We start from the raw sequence: 15104 nt of genomic DNA, 5'->3' as shown, positions 1-15104 counted from the left end.
ACTTGACTATATTATCTGCTCTTGTTTGCTAATTGTTTCACGTGGGTAAGTTGAGTCTCCCTCAACAAACAGTCATTTTCTCAAGGGCGGGGACCATATCTTACACTTCCTTTGTGGCACCTGGCAGTGCTGGGCACACAGCCTATTGACTCTCCAATGGTATGAACAGCAAGAGTCATGCTCGGGCATAAGGGTCCCGGGGTCAATCCGACGGGGGCTGGATCCCAGCTCTGCCACTTTCCAACTGGGCAACTGTGGGCCTGACTTCCCTTATCTGTAACATGGACCTAATAATAATACCTACCCCCAGAGTCGTTTCAAAGATGAGACCACTGATGGTTCTTAGAATTGCTTAGACCCATGGTGAGGGCTCAACGCATTTTACCTCTGGTTATTTCCACCCAGCTGTAGGTAAGATGCTGTCTCACAGAAGGAGTGAAGTTATACTCCAAGGTATCAGCGTTTTCTTCACATTCATTAGGATTTACATTCAATACCTCCAATGTGGTAGCTATTAAGCATTTAAATAAAAAAAAAATACTCTTTTCACTCACTATGAACCTGAGGTTTCATTTCCAGAGCGAGGTTACTGACAACTTCCTTTACATGGACGGATACACACAAAAAATCTATGAGAAAAACACATCTGTAGGGGGGACAAGGAAGTAACAGCTATCTTCTGTAAAGTTTATGAAAAAGAGAACTGGTCTTTTCCTTTTCATTTTCTGTCTTGTTATACTCCGTTGCTTATTCCATAGCTTTGAACGAAATAGTTTCTTGGTTCTTATCATTATATGAAGGGCATTACAGTAACATCTGTGAGAGGCATGTTAAAATCCTCAAGTATGAACAATTAAAGCACGTGACACCCACTGGGATTTATTTTCGAGGAGAGGAGAAATCTGCCCCATTCGCGAACAGTCCTGGCCACAGCTGGCTCCTAGGGGAATGAGAAGCCCGTGGGTCCAAACATGTCACGCACCACTCATAAATCACAAACCCTGCTTACCTTCTGTTGCTTTGTTGACAGCTAAAAGAGTGCTCAGAACCTTGGAGAAGTTGACCCCTGAATAAAGGTCATCAGGATCAAATACCTATGAGAAAGGAAATTGAAACTGTCAGACACAGTAAGGATTCAACTCAGCAAACCAAACTACGAAACGGCCACTTCCTCTGGCTCTCAGGAGACAAAAATGTACAAGCCGAGACCCAAACCTCTGTATACCTTCGGGAGAAGTGAAAGCAGCAGCTGAGCCACCCAATGACATGTGGCAGGCCATCAGTGAGTCAGAGCGAAGCGGTGATGGGAAATGAGAGCCAAGCTGAGAAGCAGGGCCCACAGCAAACGCGCTCGCCTGACCTGAGCATGTCGACATTCAACCCGGTTCCAGGAAACCCAAATGCATGGGTTCCAGTTCATGCCCATCACCTACACAACATCCTTACAGTCTGCCAAGAAGGTGCTGGAGCCTTTCTGAGATGTTTCCAAGTGTGCAGTTCAATCACCGGGTTCAGTAGGGCCACCGTCCACACTGCCTTGTCCTCTGCTCTGTCCTCCCCGCTGCCACCCACTGGGTCCCAACGGCCTGGGATCCTAACTCCACGCTGCCCAAACTTTTCCAAGGCCTGCCTTTGGCTCCCGACCTGGGTTCCTGGTTTCTGCTGCTTGACCTTGCCCCTCTCAGCTCGTCTTCATGGATTTGAACCTGTGCTGGCTCTTCCTGGCCTCAGGTGACTTTTCCAGATGGGACCTCTGGCCTTCCGCACACGGCTCAACCATCAGCAACAAATCATGAAACAAATACAACACTTCACTTTGCCTTCATTCTGATATGCCACTGTCCCTAGGGAAGACACCAGTCAGCTGTTGTTTTAAATACAAACTAATTGTTGATTTATAAATGTATTCCACGTATGGAAAATGTTTGGACAATTCTTCTAGTCTCCTATATGTGTATTTGAAACTAGAAGTATCCTCAAACATAGGCACAATCTATGAGTTTGCCAGCCAACAACGTAGATATACTTCTCTATAGGAAACCCATGTTCTGGATGGAAATGCACCTTCTAAAAACATTTCTTCCCAGGAGGTCTAGAAGTTTGAATCTTCTTTTCCCAGATGCAGTGATAGGAATAAAATGTACCTTTTCATGTGGGACAAGATTGGTAATGTCATTCCTAATCTGCGTGTTTTCTGGGAGCCACGTCAAGGCAAAATTTTCTCTTCTTTGTGTACATATTCTTCAAGACCTAAACTCTGTCTCTAAAATGAAAATATACCGTAGTCATTTTTTTTTCAACCTGGGAGGGGGCATCAATATAGATAATATATGCACATGTGAGCCTATCGAAGTCTGCCTCTTCTGGGATTCACGACTGTACTGTTCGTTTAATCAATGAATGTTTTGCATTCAAACAATATGAATGAAGAGCCCAATCACAACTAAAAATGACACACTAGAGGCGCCTGGGTGGCTCAGTCGGTTAAGCTGCCGCCTCTTGGTTTTGGTTCAGGTCATGATCTCAGGATCAGGACTGAGCCCTGCCTCAGGCTCTGCGCTCAGTGGGGAGTCTGCTTCCGGATTCTCTCTCTCCCTCTGCCTCTCCCCCCAGTCACATGCACGCACTCGTGCTCCCTCTCTCTAAAATAAATAAATCAATCTTTGAAAAAATAAAAATGACACACTAATCTACTTTTAGTAAAGGGGTAATCCCAATATTACTAAAGAGTCAAATGACACTACAGTCCAAATATGTTTCTGAATGCTGCAATATAAAATTCAAAGTTGTCCAAGAATAAATGCGTAGGCATTCTGTTTTAGTTTGCCAAAGTCTGGGTGAACAAGATACAACAGACCCTGGAGAGAGAACCTAGTATCCCAGAGGATTCCAGATTCACTGAACCTCCCTTAGAGCACATCAGTGGGAAAGTGTTAACGACATGTATGCCAAAATGGTAACAAAGCAAAAAATTCACTCGTTTTAGCCCATAATTCCTAACGGGAGCGTGAATATGTGTGTGCATGTGGATGTGTGTGTTGGGTAGGTGTGGTGGAGATGGGGAGAGCCTGAAATAAGAAGCAGAAGTAAATGTTAGCAGAATGAGGCAGGAGAGCAAAAACTGATTAAAAAAAAAAAAAACCCTCTCCCTTTCTTTTTCTGTTGCTCCTTATCCAGGTTAACTGACTGCCCATACGTGGCAACACTGGCGTTATTCACTTATATGGCCACTTGGCTGAAATTAAGACAAATAGCCTGATCAGAAAATGAAACGCGCATCATCAGCAAGAGTCACTGCATCTGCTTGAGGGGAGCTGCCTGGACTATACAGTTTCCTTTTTAGAAAAACCCAATACACTAGAGTTTGCCCACGGACACTGTTTTTCTCACTGCAAGCCTATTCTGTAGCACTAGGAGCTACACAGGAAGGAGCTGGAAGAAGCCTCTAGGGAGGAGTAGAGGAGGCAAAGCCTAAGAGTTACGATTTCAGAGCGGTGGAAAGATTAAATAGAACCAGGAACACTGTCCACAGCACCACACCCTTCCAAACCCCAAACTGCATGCTAGTAAACATTCCACTCTGGACTCTGCCTCCATGCACTGAGACCGGTCCCCTGCTAAAACGGAAACATGTGGAGGGAGCACAACACGTTCAGCTGTTAACAGTCTTTTAGACCTTCATGGAAATGAGAGGCATGAGCCCAAGTTTAGAGATGATGGTGTGAAAAACCTAAAGGCACTGGTGCCCAGCTGGGAAAAAGCAGAATTGTCCAACGTGGAGGGGGTATGGGGAGAACACGGAGAAGTAGGCTGTGGGACAGGCCATTTGCCTCGGACTAATCCCGACCAGTTATACATACAAAATGGAGAAGCAATTCCCCTCTTCTATCTGCAAAGCACTGGGGCTTGTGAAAGGAAATGCAGATTTGCATATTTACGATGCCTGTGCTTTTCCAACATGAAGCTGTGATGATACTCGTCTTCTGCTACTCTGTGCAAGCCTCACTAGCCTGTTTAGTATGGCATGAAGCTGAGTCCCAGATGAGCGGAACTTTCTCTCGACCACTTGGGTCCAGAAATTAGCTGGTTCGTTTCCAGTTGGATCTGCCAAGGTCAGATGAACAGCAGGATTCCCTTCCTCCATTGACCACAAACAACTGTGATGCAGACAAAAAAGGATTGCTTCTCAGACTGCTGCCTAGTGCTTTCAAGGTCGCTCCTGCAATGGGATGAGGCAAGGTTCAAGGATAACAGCAACAACAAACATTTACTCTACTCTGGGTAAGCGACAGGAGGGACAGAGATGAAACTTCATGAAAGATGTTTTTTTTGTTGTTGTTACTTTTTTTTTAAGTACTGTTGACCCTTGAACAGTACAGGTTTGAACCGTGCAGGTCCACTGACACATGGATTTTTTTCAATAAATACAGTACAGTACCGTACATGTATTTTTCTCTTCCTTATGAAGTTCTTAATAACATGTTCTTTTCTCTAGCTTACTTTATTGTAAGAATGCAGTATATAATACATATAACATGCAAAATACATGTTAATTGACTATTGATGTCATCAGTGAGGCTTCGGGTCAATTTACATAAGGCTACCTAAGGTCCAATTCTACATCAGCAGCTGAACTCAGACAAGACATTTTATTTTGTTTAAAGATTTTATTTGGGGCACCTGGGTGGCTCAGTCGGTTAAGCGTCTGCCTTTGGCTCAGGTCATGATCCCAGGGTCCTGGAATCGAGCCCCGCATCAGGCTCCCTGTTCAGTGGGGAGTCTGCTTCTCCCTCTACGCCTCCCCCTGCTCATGCTCTCTCTCTCTCTCTCTTTCTCTTCCCCCAAATAAAATCTTTTTAAAAATAAAATTTTAAAAAATAATTTATTTATTTGAGAGAGAGAGAGAGAGAAAGTGTGTGCATGGGTGGGGAGGGGCAAAGGAAGAGGGAGAGAGAATCTCCAGCAGACTCCTTGCTGAGTGCGGAGCCCAATGCGGGGCTCGATCTCACAACCCTGAGATCAGGACCTGAGCCGAAACCAAGAGTCGGACGCCTTATCGACTCCACTACCCAGGCCCCCCACAAGACATTTAATCTTTAAATGTTTCTGCACATTTTAATATTTTGGATATCCACAATGACAGCAAAACTTCTTTTCCATCCACTAAACACCAGGTGTTAATTCTGAACGGTTGGGGATCTGGCAGTATTAACCACACAGAAGTTTATATTTTCATGGCTTTACATATAGACCCTTTTGGAGTAGTTTTCAGTTTCAATATGTAGGCTATTTTATGACATTTTCCCTAAACTGACCAACACAAGGAAGCACATGAGAGGAAAATCTCCAACCCCCCTGCTCCATTCCCTCACTAATCTTACAGGGACAGGGTCCTGATTTCCTGAGCCCCTGCCATGCACTGACACCGTGATTGCAGATTTTATATATAAATATATATATATATATATACACACACACACACACACACACACACACCCATGTCCATTCATTGCACGTGATTCTCCCAGGTCTGTAACATAGGTACAATTATTTCCCCCATTCTATAGATGAGCAAATTGCACTCCGAGTGGTTAACTCACAAGGCAAGAGATCCAAGAAAGTGCTCTGAGGGGCAGTTTAGCCCTGTCTGCATACTTTCCACTGTCACGAGGCATTCGAAAGAAGAAAAAGAGTTCTGCGCCTTTATGCACAAAAAGCAGTCCCTTGCCGCTGTCACTATGATCCGCGTCTGTACCATCTGCAGCAAGTCTGTTACAACCTCTAAGATGACTAATTCCACTAATCGTGGCAAAGAGAAAACCTCCCATATTACAAGCCTGTCTCCAAGGGGCCGTGCCTGATTCCGGTGCTGGCCTTCTCATTTCAAGCCCTGACCCGACCCAGTAGGCACCTGCTCCTGTTTGCGGGAAGCGGGGGAGGGCTGCACCGAGCTACCCATATTCTATTCGTTCATCTGGTTCCACCTTGCAAGCCGCCGTCCATGTTTGTGAGGTGTCGGCTGGGCGGGGGTCCAGCCCGTGGTTACAGGGCCACGCCAAACCATCCCCTGGCACCTTGCTCTAACCATCTGAGATAACCAGTGACAGCCCTGGCCACATCCTTGTTCAGAGAAGCCATACCGCATACTCGTTCGGAACAGGGGACCGTCTCTAAAGTCATGGGGCTTGGGTACCATTCAATCGACTTCCAATTAAAGTTAATTGAGGGTTTGGGGTGATCACAAGAGGCTCCGTCACTCAACTGTTAAAACCTCATCAGCTGAAAAGCAAGGGATTCAGTGGAACCACATGGACATAGCTTCTGTTTCGGGCCCTTTAAAAAAAAAAAAAGGATTCCAAATATTTTAAGAACATTCCATGTCTCCCTTGTTCCTGCTGAATAAAATCTCAAATTAACTTAGCCCATCTTGAATCGCATTCTCCAATTCTCACAGCTGAGCATGCTGCCTCTGTTAACCCCTGAACTTTGGAGGAAATGTCATTACAGAATGCACCAGAGCAAGCAAATTGGAGCTGCTTAGTCATATTTCGCTGGGTGGCACTGCTCCTGGCTTTGTGAGCACAACAGGGATGCTGTCACATAGCTCCCCCTGAAAGCAGTCACAACGTCAGCAACAAATAATGCTCTTAGCTCAGAAATGGCACTCAATGAGCCACTGGTACTCCCCTTCCTAGAATACGGTGGATGGCTTTTGTATTGTGCCTGGTTTTCAATAATAACTTCCTATTTGATAGGGAGTAAACTTAAAGACAGCAAATCCTGCTCTCCGCTCCTCTCGTTTCCTTCCTTCTCTCCATTTCAGCCATTCAGAGCGGCAGTAACATCTGTGTCGGCAAAGAGCTCCGGCGTGAGGGTCAGGAGATCTTGATTCAAACCCCAGATTTGTCACTGCAGAGCAGTTGTGAGCACCTTAGGAAAGTTACACCACTTTTTTTTTTTTTGCGGCTCTGTTTCCCATCTGGAAAGTGAGAGAGGTCTTTGACCAGACTAGCACAGCAAGGCTCACCGGCCCATCGTCCGAATAGGGGCCCTCAGAGGCAGCACCTTGGCTGTTTCCCCAAGGTCCAGAGTCTGGTCTTCAATTCTCATGGCTCTTGAGAAGGGACTCACCCTAACCACATTCACAAAAGGCCACTGCATCAACCAAGTGGCCAATTTGCTAATTTCTGCTCAAAGAAATAGACCATTAAGAAGATTGGATATTCCCATCTTATGGCCAGCATATCGCTCTCTTCCCAAGAGAGAAATCTGCATGGTAAGCCAAACCAGAATTAGAAACTTGTTGGATAGTATATAACCAAAGCAAAGGGAGTCGGGAGTATCACAAGCTAATGTAATTACTACCTGTTTATAAGTGCACTTCTTCAAAATGTCATTTTAAAAATGACTTACTGGGGCACCGGGGTGTCTCAGTTGGTTGAGCGTCCAACTCTTGATTTTGGCTCAGGGCATGATCTCAGGGCTGTGAGATGGAAGCTCTCTCTCTTTGGCCCCTCCCCCATCTTCCCTCTCTAAAAAAATTAAAATTAATTAATTAATTAATGGCCTATTTATAAATATTCTGGCTCTATCTTGCTGCCACTGCCTAGTGGCACTTGGCCTGTGATTGTGGACAGCTTTAACCAGTCTACGTTCTTTTGTCTCTGGATTTATATAGTGTCATTTTACGTAAGTAATGTGTGCTTCTGGACTGCCTGGACCTTATAGAATCCAGAGCCAGGAAGAGTTCAGCTCCGTAGAGCTCCTATGACCGGAGCGAGGATCTGAGCGGAACCCCTCATCGCTCACACCTCATTGCAACATCACCAAATCCTCTTCCTGATGGCCACTTCAGAATCACCAACACCTTAATGGCCTCCATTCTTCCTTGTTAGCACTCTTTTAGGGGAGAAAACACTTTCTCCACAACAGGGAGTTCTCTTCAATTGAGTATTTTTTTAAAGATTTTATTTATTTATTTGAGAGAGAGGGAGCGCGCATGCGCACGAGAGAGCACAAGCGTGGAGAGCCAGGACCCCGGGATCACCACCTGAGCTGAAGGCAGATGCTTAACTGACTGAGCCACCCAGGCGCCCCTCTTCAATTGAGTATTAAGTGCTCGGGAAAGAGCAGAATGAACAAGGAATGACACAGGTATCTTGGCCAGGACGGCCACAGGATTCAAAAGAGAAAGAGACAGAATAACCGGCTTTGGATAATTTCACCAAGAAGACAGTAGGCATGAAGGGAAGGAAAAGATGAAATCTCTCTTGTTAATAGGGCTTGCCAAGCCCAGGACAGGAAGCAGGGCGCCTAGGACCAGGCGCTGCTCAGCAAGACGCCATTGCGGCCTGTCCCCCACCTCCCCCGGCACTCCTGTCACTAGAACCTTTGCAGGAGCTGCACTGGCTGCCAGTTTTGAGGGGTGGGGTGGACGGGTAATTCCTCAGCTGCCAGAACATCTGGGTGCCAGACCAGGGGGTGTCCTCCCCAAGCTCCTCACCCCCACCCCTTCAGGGAAGGGGACTTATTTCCTAGCGTTCCAAATTGGAATGCGGAACCCATTTTCCCAGGGACATAGGGCCACATCTGCCACTTGGTGTGTGAATTCTACAGCTCAGCCACACTTATTAAACAGGCTGTTGTGGGCCAGCCGGAAAACTTAATCAGCACACAGAACCTGGTTTCTAGGGGGAAAATGTTTTCTGTGTTCCTAACAGTACCTTACAAATCAACTTTTGGAAAAGACTCCGTTTTACATGGAAGAATGCCTGGTTGTGTGGTCCCAAATTAATGTCCACCTCTGTTATACTTTCTCCTTGTCCTTTCAAATAAAGGATGAACAATTACCCTGGACACTCCAAGCACTCTTTATGTTGGAACTGCCCATGATTCGAGAATCAAGTGATAACACAGGAAGACGATGAGAAGAGCCTCAGAAATGGTAACAGTTGACAAGTCCCGCCTGTTTAACGGGGCCAGGCAGTTAGGGAGGAGCCTCCCATGGGAAGACAGGGCTCCTGCCACCCCAGCTTTCCCAGGAGTCTGCTAGGGCTGGAGCCCGGGAGCCTAGCAGAACCAACGGCTTTGCTGTAGAGGCCACACACAGGAAAGACTGGTGTTAAATGAACGCTACACAAAGATCAGGGAGGGAGGAGGGTCATGAAAAGAGGAAGCACTGCAGGCTGCTTTCCGTGGCAGCTCCTCTAGCCAGTTTCATCTGCTGCTTTCCAGAAAGTTCTGCAACGCCTTACCCTAAGGCTTCTGTCTTCAGAACTGCCCCAGCCTCCCAGTCTGTAGAGATGGCGGCACACACTCAAGCCTTCAGCCACCTACCACCTACACTGTACCACTGTATTTATTCTGTGGGTGTTAGGATTAGCTCTGGATTTCCAATGAGAAGGCGGACTCTTGGAAGCCCAAAACTGGCCCCCACAGACCCAACCTGGGGTTCAACGTATGTGAGAGCCTCGATAAATAATCATTCACTGGCTGATCAACAGGATGTACTGGCAGAGACACTTACACACAAATCAGGCCTCAAATGCAAGCCCCATGAAGCCAGTTCTTTAAAAACTTTTTCACTTCTGGATCCTGTGTTTAGAAGACTGCCTGTCACATAGCAGGCGCTTAATAAATATTTGATGAATTGAGGAAAGTTTAGAAGCTCTTGCCAACAGATGATTAATCACAATTGAAGAAAAAGCATTGCCAAAATTACAGTAAAGTTCAAAAGAACAGGATTAAGGAAGAAACAATTTCCACGTGACTTTCCAGGAAACGCCTATTAGCTAACATAACAATACGCCTGTACTCGTCGGCAGAATTAAGCCGCTCAATTGTGAGATGACCAGAGGTGCTTCAAACTCCAAGGTTGTGGGTTTCATTGAGTTATGTGCCCAGTTTGGGCCAAGTCTGCAATTGCTGGCCTGTCCCGGGTAGTACAGGGGCCTTTCATTCTCCTCACAAAGCGCCATGACCTACGCATCACAGAGAAAGGAAGTGGGGAAAAACTGGAGTTGGCTCTATTTTTTGAACTGTTTTTGCTTTGCTGGAGTTGGCTGTATTTTTTGAACTGCTTCATGGTAAATCGCTTAAAGGGCAGACACTAGCAGCCAAACTCACCTGTTCATCCCTTACTCCAAAACAGGCTCTGAGTCACAGCCAGAGCACAGTGGGACGTGGCAAAATATGCCAAAGGAACTCACGAGAAGCAAGAAGGGGTGAGAGGCAAATCGAAAGCCTACAATCCACATGCCCCAGCTTAGACCAGCTAATCTGGGTAGGAAGGATGTTGTGCCAAAGTTACAACCATTTTCTTTATTTAGAGATCACCCTCAACAGTATATTTGGCAAAGACTTTTGGCACTCCTTGCCAAAAGTCTATGTGTGAGTCACCTTTTCAAAAGTATGTCATTTTCAGAGATGCCCATCAATGCCTAACAGACAATTAATTAATGTTCCTCCATCTGATCTCAAACAAGATTTACACCTAGGATACAATCCAAACATGGTGAGGTGGGTGTTTGGGAGCTCACCTATCAGACATGTCAGGAATGGTGCTTTCCATGAATATCCATGTCTCTCAGCTTAATGGAACCCAGCCTTTAAGTGCCTACAGAATCCAATCCCCAGGCTTCAGGCCGGCATTCAGATTTCTTCTCAAGCCCATCATTTCTCACCATCGTCAACTTGTATGCACCAGAATCCTTCACTTTCTTCACTGTGCCTCTCTCCGATACGCACACTTCTCCTTATGAAAAAGGCCCCTCAACCATTTGAACCCCAGCTGTCCTTTGGGGCCCAGACAACATCACTCCCACTCCACGGGGTCTGCCCCAGGCACTACACCTCAGTACACAATAGGCTTCTTCTTCTGAACTCTGTGTTACGGTCTAGACTCTGGACCCACTAACTTGGATACCTCGCCATATGCCACCATCCACCCTGTTAAACTCCACGATTTCCCATACTGCCTCTTCCCACAATGCCACAGGCACAGCACCCACCGTACAGACAGCAAACAAGTACTTGCTGACTATGATGCTTTCCTTTTCACCTGAAAGTTAAACAGGTATTTCTTCCACCAGAAACACCTGTCCTTCTGGCATGCCTTCCCCGAAAGGAAAGACAGAGAAAAGGTCATTTTTTTTTTCTAGTAGAACCTGACCAATCAGGGCTCATCTATTTTTCCATCACTTGGTGAAACAGAGTCTTCTTTGGAAGGCTGTGATTGAGAGTCGTGAAGAATGCTGACAAAGCATTTATCTCACCAAAAGGAAGTGAAGGTACTGCCTGGGATCACTTGGGAGAATCACAGTTACAGAGTCCTAAGGTGCAAGTGTCACACCTTGAAAACCCAATGAAATCAAGACAGTTTGGGTAACATAAGAAATAAGTGTGGGGCGCCTGGGTTAAGCATCTGCCTTCGGCTCAGGTCATGATCTCGGGGTCCTGGGATGGAGCCCCGCATCGGGCTCCTTGCTCAGCGAGGAGCCTGTATCTCCCTTGGCCTGCCTGCCTCTCTCTCTCTCTGACAAATAAATAAATAAAATCTTAAAAAAAATAAGAAGTGAGCTGAGGACTGGAAAAGCAGAGAAGGTCTTCCATATGACATTATGGGACCTAATTCACATACCATTAATTTTCTTTTCTTTTTTTTTAATGAAACAGTTTGGCATAAAGAAACAGAGTAAATACAGTAAATACTGTATTACGAGAGACTAAGCTTTCTTTTTATCCTTATTTTCATTCATTAAAGAGTCATTTCTATGAAAGAAAGTCAACTCTTGATAATCTACATATAGACTCTTAGATATACAAGCTATCTAAAATACATTTTTAAAAAATTCATCCGGGGTCCTCTGGGTGGCTCAACTGGTTAAGTATCCGACTCTTGGTTTCAGCTCAGGTCATGATCTTGCAGTCGTGGGAAATAAAAAGGATAGTATGTAAAATCTGGCACATAAAGGAGTCACCCACGAGCTCACCAAAACCATTGTTTTCCACTCTGTGGTCTTTCCTGGAAGGTAATTTTGCGATCCCAAATCAAGACTTGCCCCAATCCATAACACATTCCTAAACACCAGCATATCTTCAAAGAACGCAAAGTGGTCATGCTACAGCGCAAATGCTTATTCACACTATCACAACATATACGCCCCCAAAGAAACGGTTACACTTCTTTCGTTGTTAAAATACTGCATTCTCTTGGTTTGCATACGTTTCTCACAAATTATTGGTAAACAGCCCCAGTTTGCTGGAGACCTAGCCATGAAGAATAGAGAGATTATAAAATGGAATGTTCCTTAGTGTTCAGGCCTGCTTTCACAGGCTGGGCTCTTCATAAAAGATGTGAAGAGCTTGACACCTTAATGATGCCTCTTAAAATAATGTCCACGCTTCCAAGGGTGGAGAAACCTGCCTGCTATTGTCTAGAGCGAGACAAGCCCTTAATAACAGTGTCATTCACTGCTTTGCAAACTGCTGCCTTCCATCTTACCTTAATTTAATCCTTTCTTTTCCCTATTGCCCGTTTCAATCCCTCGGCTGATATGTCTGATCTCTGTAATAATATTCAAGTCCCCAAGAAAGTATAAAGCTGGGATTTTACTCTATTTGTTTTTAAGCAGAACTTAATTAGGAAGGTAAATCTTCTGCCAGAAGTCAAGTAGAAATGATGGGTGGCTCTATGCTCTTTCGGATGAGCCCTTTCTGAACCCGTACACCCCTCTGCATGGTAGGGTCCAAGTCGGCCAGGCTACGACAAAGCCTGGAGCTAATCAGACAGACGTCTGGCATCCTAAATCTTTCTTCCAGACGACAGCAGAGGAAGGGGCAACGTCACTACTGAAATGCAGAGGTGGAGCAGCTTCTGGACTGGGTGGACATATATCCCCTCTAAAAAGTTGGTAAGCGAAGGCCCTACAAAACTGACAAGTGCCCTCACCCTTCTTCATTTGCAGTTCAAAGGCCAGACCTTGCACTTCCTTTTGGTACTAACCCCAAAGTCATCACCAATCGTCCGGCATACCTTCTGCTGTGCCAGCAAGGACTGACCCCCCCGGGGGCTACCTCGATGATAACCTATGACCAGATAAGAATGGGGCCGGAGTAGGGGATCGCTGGCCAAGATTGTGTGGTTCTAGTAAAGAGCTATATTGTGCTCTGGTGCCCCCAGAAACAGCCTGGATTAGAATCAACATTAAAACCAAATTAGAGGGGGCGCCTGGGTGGCTCAGTCCTTAAGCATCTGCCTTCGGCTCAGGTCATGATCCCAGGGTCCTGGGATCGAGTCCCGCATCAGGCTCCCTGCTCCGCGGGGAGTCTGCTTCTCCCTCTGCCCCTCCCCCCTGCTCGTGCTCTCACTCTCAAATAAATAAAATCTTAAAAAAAAAACAAACAAATTAGAGTGAATGGGATTTAAAACAAGATAAGGGAGACTCAATTGGTCAAATTTTCTAACGAAATGCATTCCATTTGGTATTATCAATATACATTCAACCCAACCCACAAATGCCATGTTTCCTTTTTAAGTAGTACATACCGTGTTTTTTTGTACAGAAGCAATTGATTTTGATTTTCACCCTCTACTATGCCCAATTTGACAGATTTATTACTTATTTCCCCGGCGCAAGGGGAGACTTTTTTTTTTTGTCGGTCATCACCAAAAATAGAAAACCATTTGTTGAATTGTTTAATTTAACTAAAACAACAAGCATCTTGCTCTGGGGTGTATTTTTAAATTTCAAGCTATTGTAATTATAAAATGGATGTGTTTGTTTTAAAAGACACAGAAATTAAAAATAAAACACACGAAAGACACAAAAATTAAACTACTTCATCCAGGTAGTAAATGTGAGAAACTGAAAATATTCTTTTATCACCTTCTAGTTTCTGCATAGACTAGAAAAGAGCAAAAAGCATTCCTGATTTTTCAATTCCAAGGGGAATCCATCCAAACTGTTTCTATTATTAGCACACAAAATGGTAGCTAAAAAAGTTTCTGTGGTTAACAACTGAATAATTCATAGTCTCTGAAGAATTCGGTTCCTTGGTCTTCTCCAGGTCCTCCTTAGAACTGGAGTCCCACACACCTCTAGTCCTGAGTTCTTATAAAGGAAACCATATACAAATTGTTTCCAGCAGTTAAATATTGGCCACCCTAAGCATTCAGAACAACATTCAGACCAACAGCAAGACAACCAGCTGGAGACCTTTACATGAACTTCTATAACAGGTTCATAAAACTCTTAAGATTACACATAAATTGACAGAAATTATAATTAAAGGTTGCAGTCTCTGTTCTGTGGGTATCACTGAGCCACAGCATCACTGAAATTTAAACTGCCTTTATGTAGCCCTCCAAATAAAATATGTAAACAAATTAAACAGGACATGTAAATAATTTTAAACACATTTCAGTACACTCTAATCTAAATTCAAATTATTTTCTATGATGTGAGGCACTGAGAATTTCAAGTACAAAAAAAGAAAAGCACTTCAATTAGTGAGTGAAAGATGTAAATAATGTTGAAAGGCCTGATGCGTGCTGGTCAACACGAGAACAGAGGCCAAGGCCGCCACCACGATTCATCCAAAGTTCCCAGAAAACATTCAACTCGGTTTTGCCTTCAGAAGAGGGGTGTCAAGTCTTAGAAAATATGTAGGCATTTTACCTTCAACTTTACTTTTTAAAAAAATGTTTTTTTCCACAAGCAAGCAGTCTCTGTCCAATAAAGCATGGAACCAAGGAAAAAGATGGCTGGATTTTGTTTTCCTGTTTTAAGGTTCCTCCCTGTTTAAATTCTCCAAGTAACTGGTATAAAAGCTCAGAAACCTGGGAGAAGCCATCATCCCAGAGAGGCCACAGTTTACCCCTGCCTGTATCCAAGTTTTTTGTTTGTTTGTTTCACTAGGCTCCACACCCAGCGCGGAGCGATCTCACCACCCTGAGATCAAGACCTGAGCTGAGATCAAGAGTCAGACACTTCACCAACTGAGCCACCCGGGCGCCCCCCAAGTTGTTTTCAATGTTAGGATTTCAAAAGAAGATCTCTCTCTAAAGTATGACTCACTTCTTAGAGTTTGCTTAACATAACTAA

General features: G+C 44.8%; 1 protein-coding gene across 2 annotated transcripts in view; it reads right to left on the bottom strand.

The window, feature by feature from the left end:
* The window catches only part of ARHGEF6 (Rac/Cdc42 guanine nucleotide exchange factor 6), a 96395-nt gene that overhangs the window by 66674 nt on the left and 14617 nt on the right, over nt 1-15104 (bottom strand). For both annotated transcript variants that reach the window (XM_028094132.2, XM_028094133.2), the window contains one exon: nt 1010-1094. In XM_028094132.2, the coding sequence (XP_027949933.1) occupies nt 1010-1094 (85 nt within the window). The remainder of the gene's footprint in view (nt 1-1009; nt 1095-15104) is intronic.

Source organism: Eumetopias jubatus, unplaced genomic scaffold, assembly GCF_037043125.1.
Source record: "Eumetopias jubatus isolate StellerSeaLion01/CBP00866 unplaced genomic scaffold, mEumJub1_p1.0 scaffold_11, whole genome shotgun sequence".
Lineage (NCBI taxonomy): Eukaryota > Metazoa > Chordata > Mammalia > Carnivora > Otariidae > Eumetopias > Eumetopias jubatus.
This window is presented reverse-complemented; position numbering and strand designations above follow the sequence as displayed.